This window comes from Lepidothrix coronata, unplaced genomic scaffold, assembly GCF_001604755.1.
Source record: "Lepidothrix coronata isolate B3197 unplaced genomic scaffold, Lepidothrix_coronata-1.0 Scaffold428, whole genome shotgun sequence".
Taxonomy (NCBI): Eukaryota; Metazoa; Chordata; class Aves; order Passeriformes; family Pipridae; genus Lepidothrix; species Lepidothrix coronata.
In genome coordinates, this window is record NW_016690608.1 from 1 (window position 1) to 1,603 (window position 1,603).

The 1,603-nt window shown below is 71.7% G+C and overlaps 1 protein-coding gene across 1 annotated transcript; it reads left to right on the forward strand.

The window, feature by feature from the left end:
* Positions 1-235: 235 nt before the first annotated feature.
* Positions 236-1,566, forward strand: FKBP8 (FK506 binding protein 8). Its single transcript, XM_017839511.1, has 4 exons — positions 236-268; positions 557-859; positions 1,009-1,178; positions 1,450-1,566. The coding sequence occupies exons 2-4, from the start codon at positions 571-573 to the stop codon at positions 1,540-1,542; spliced, it is 552 nt and encodes a 183-aa protein (XP_017695000.1). The 5' UTR covers positions 236-268; positions 557-570; the 3' UTR covers positions 1,543-1,566.
* Positions 1,567-1,603: the final 37 nt, after the last annotated feature.

A 1,603-nucleotide genomic window follows, 5' to 3' on the forward strand; every position in this document is an offset into this window, starting at 1 on the left:
GGGCGGGGGGGGGGAGGAGAGGGGGTCGGGCCCCCCGCGGGCATCACGGGGCCGCGCCGGTACCGGTGGCGGGACTGATGGGACCGGCGGAGACCCCCCCTTCCCGCGCCGCCGGGGGCGCGGCGGCCGCGCGTGTAGCGGCCCCTTTAAGGCGGCTGCGAGCCGCGCTGACGGGCGTGCTCCCCGCCCAATGGCGTCACGCGGTGGGCGGTGCCGGGCCAATGGGAGAGGAGGGGCGGGGCCCGGCGGACGCGGGTGCGCGGGCCAGGTGAGAGCGGGCGGGGGGCGCGCGCCGCGGTCACGTGGGGGCGGGCGGGGGGCGCGGGAGTCCCGGGACGGGGACCGGGGCCGTGACCCCCCTTCCCCGATCCCGCCGGGCCCACCAAATCCACCGGGCCCATCCCTCCCACCCCCGGGCCCGATCCCTTCCCCGGCGCGCCGCGCATTCCTCTGCCCCCCTTGGCGCAGCCCCTGCTCCCGGTGGGTCCCGGCGCTCCCCGTGTCCCCCCGGTAAGAGCAAGGCCCCACCGACCCCCGTCCCCTCTCCCCGCTCCAGCTTGCTCCGCCGCCATGGCGTCCAGCGGGGAGGAACCGGGGAGCGGCTGCCCGGACCGGGTGGGCACCGGCACCGAGCCGGCACCGGCGGCTGAGGCGTCTCCGCTGGACACGGCGGAGGATTTCGAGGTGCTGGAAGAGGAGGAAGAGGAGGAGGAGGAGGAGGAGGAGGATGACCTGAGCGAGCTGCCCCCGCTGGAGGACGTGGCCCGGCCGCCGGCCCCGCCGCGGGAGGATGCGCAGCCCCCCGAGCGGGGCGGGGGGGACGCGCCCGGGGACCCCCAGGAGTGGCTCGATGTTTTGGGTGAGAGCCCCGGGGGTGGGAAGGCGCTTGGTTCTGAGGCCTCGGGGGTTTCCCCGGTGCTCTCGGTGCCGTGAAGGCCGGCCAGGACTCAGGGCGGGTGGGGGGGGGTCGGGCTTTTCCCTCCCCACCGTGTCCTTCTCCGTGCCCAGGGAGCGGCTTGCTCAAGAAGAAGACGCTGGTGCCGGGCCAGGGGGTGGACACCCGTCCCCGAAAGGGCCAGGACGTGACAATCCGCCTGAAGGCCACGCTGGAGGATGGCACCGTGGTGGAGGAGGACCCTGCCCTCACCTTCACGCTGGGGGACTGCGATGTCCTGCAGGTCAGGGCTGGGAGGGAGCTCGTCTGGCTTTATCGCTGCTGTGTTTGCACCCTGTGGGGCAGGACCTCACCTCAGGGGGTCAGTGATGTCCTGTTTTGCTGGCCCCTCTGCCCTTGCCTCGTGCTCCTCTCCCTGATGTTGGCCAAATTATTGGGGCTTGGAGCAACCTGGTCCGGTGGAAGGTGGATGGGCTTTAAGAGGGTGGAACTGGATGGGCTTTAAGGTCTCTTCCAACCCAAACCATTCCGTGATTCCATGTTGTTCCCTGCAGGCTCTGGACCTGTGTGTGCAGCTCCTGGAAATGGGGGAGACGGCTTTGATCGTGTCGGACGCCAAGTACTGCTACGGTGCTCAGGGCAGGTGAGCAGGGAGGGCACAGGGTGGAGCAGAGTGGTCCCAAACAGGCCTGTGGGAGCTGCCCTTGC

What these genes read in the sequence shown, in the direction of transcription:
- FKBP8 (XM_017839511.1), top strand. Translation starts at nt 571, where the DNA reads ATGGCGTCCAGCGGGGAGGAACCGGGGAGCGGCTGCCCGGACCGGGTG. An exon ending in GGAGTGGCTCGATGTTTTGG is followed by an intron (nt 860 to 1,008) that starts GTGAGAGCCCCG and finishes CTCCGTGCCCAG; the next exon opens with GGAGCGGCTTGCTCAAGAAG. An exon ending in GGGACTGCGATGTCCTGCAG is followed by an intron (nt 1,179 to 1,449) that starts GTCAGGGCTGGG and finishes TGTTCCCTGCAG; the next exon opens with GCTCTGGACCTGTGTGTGCA.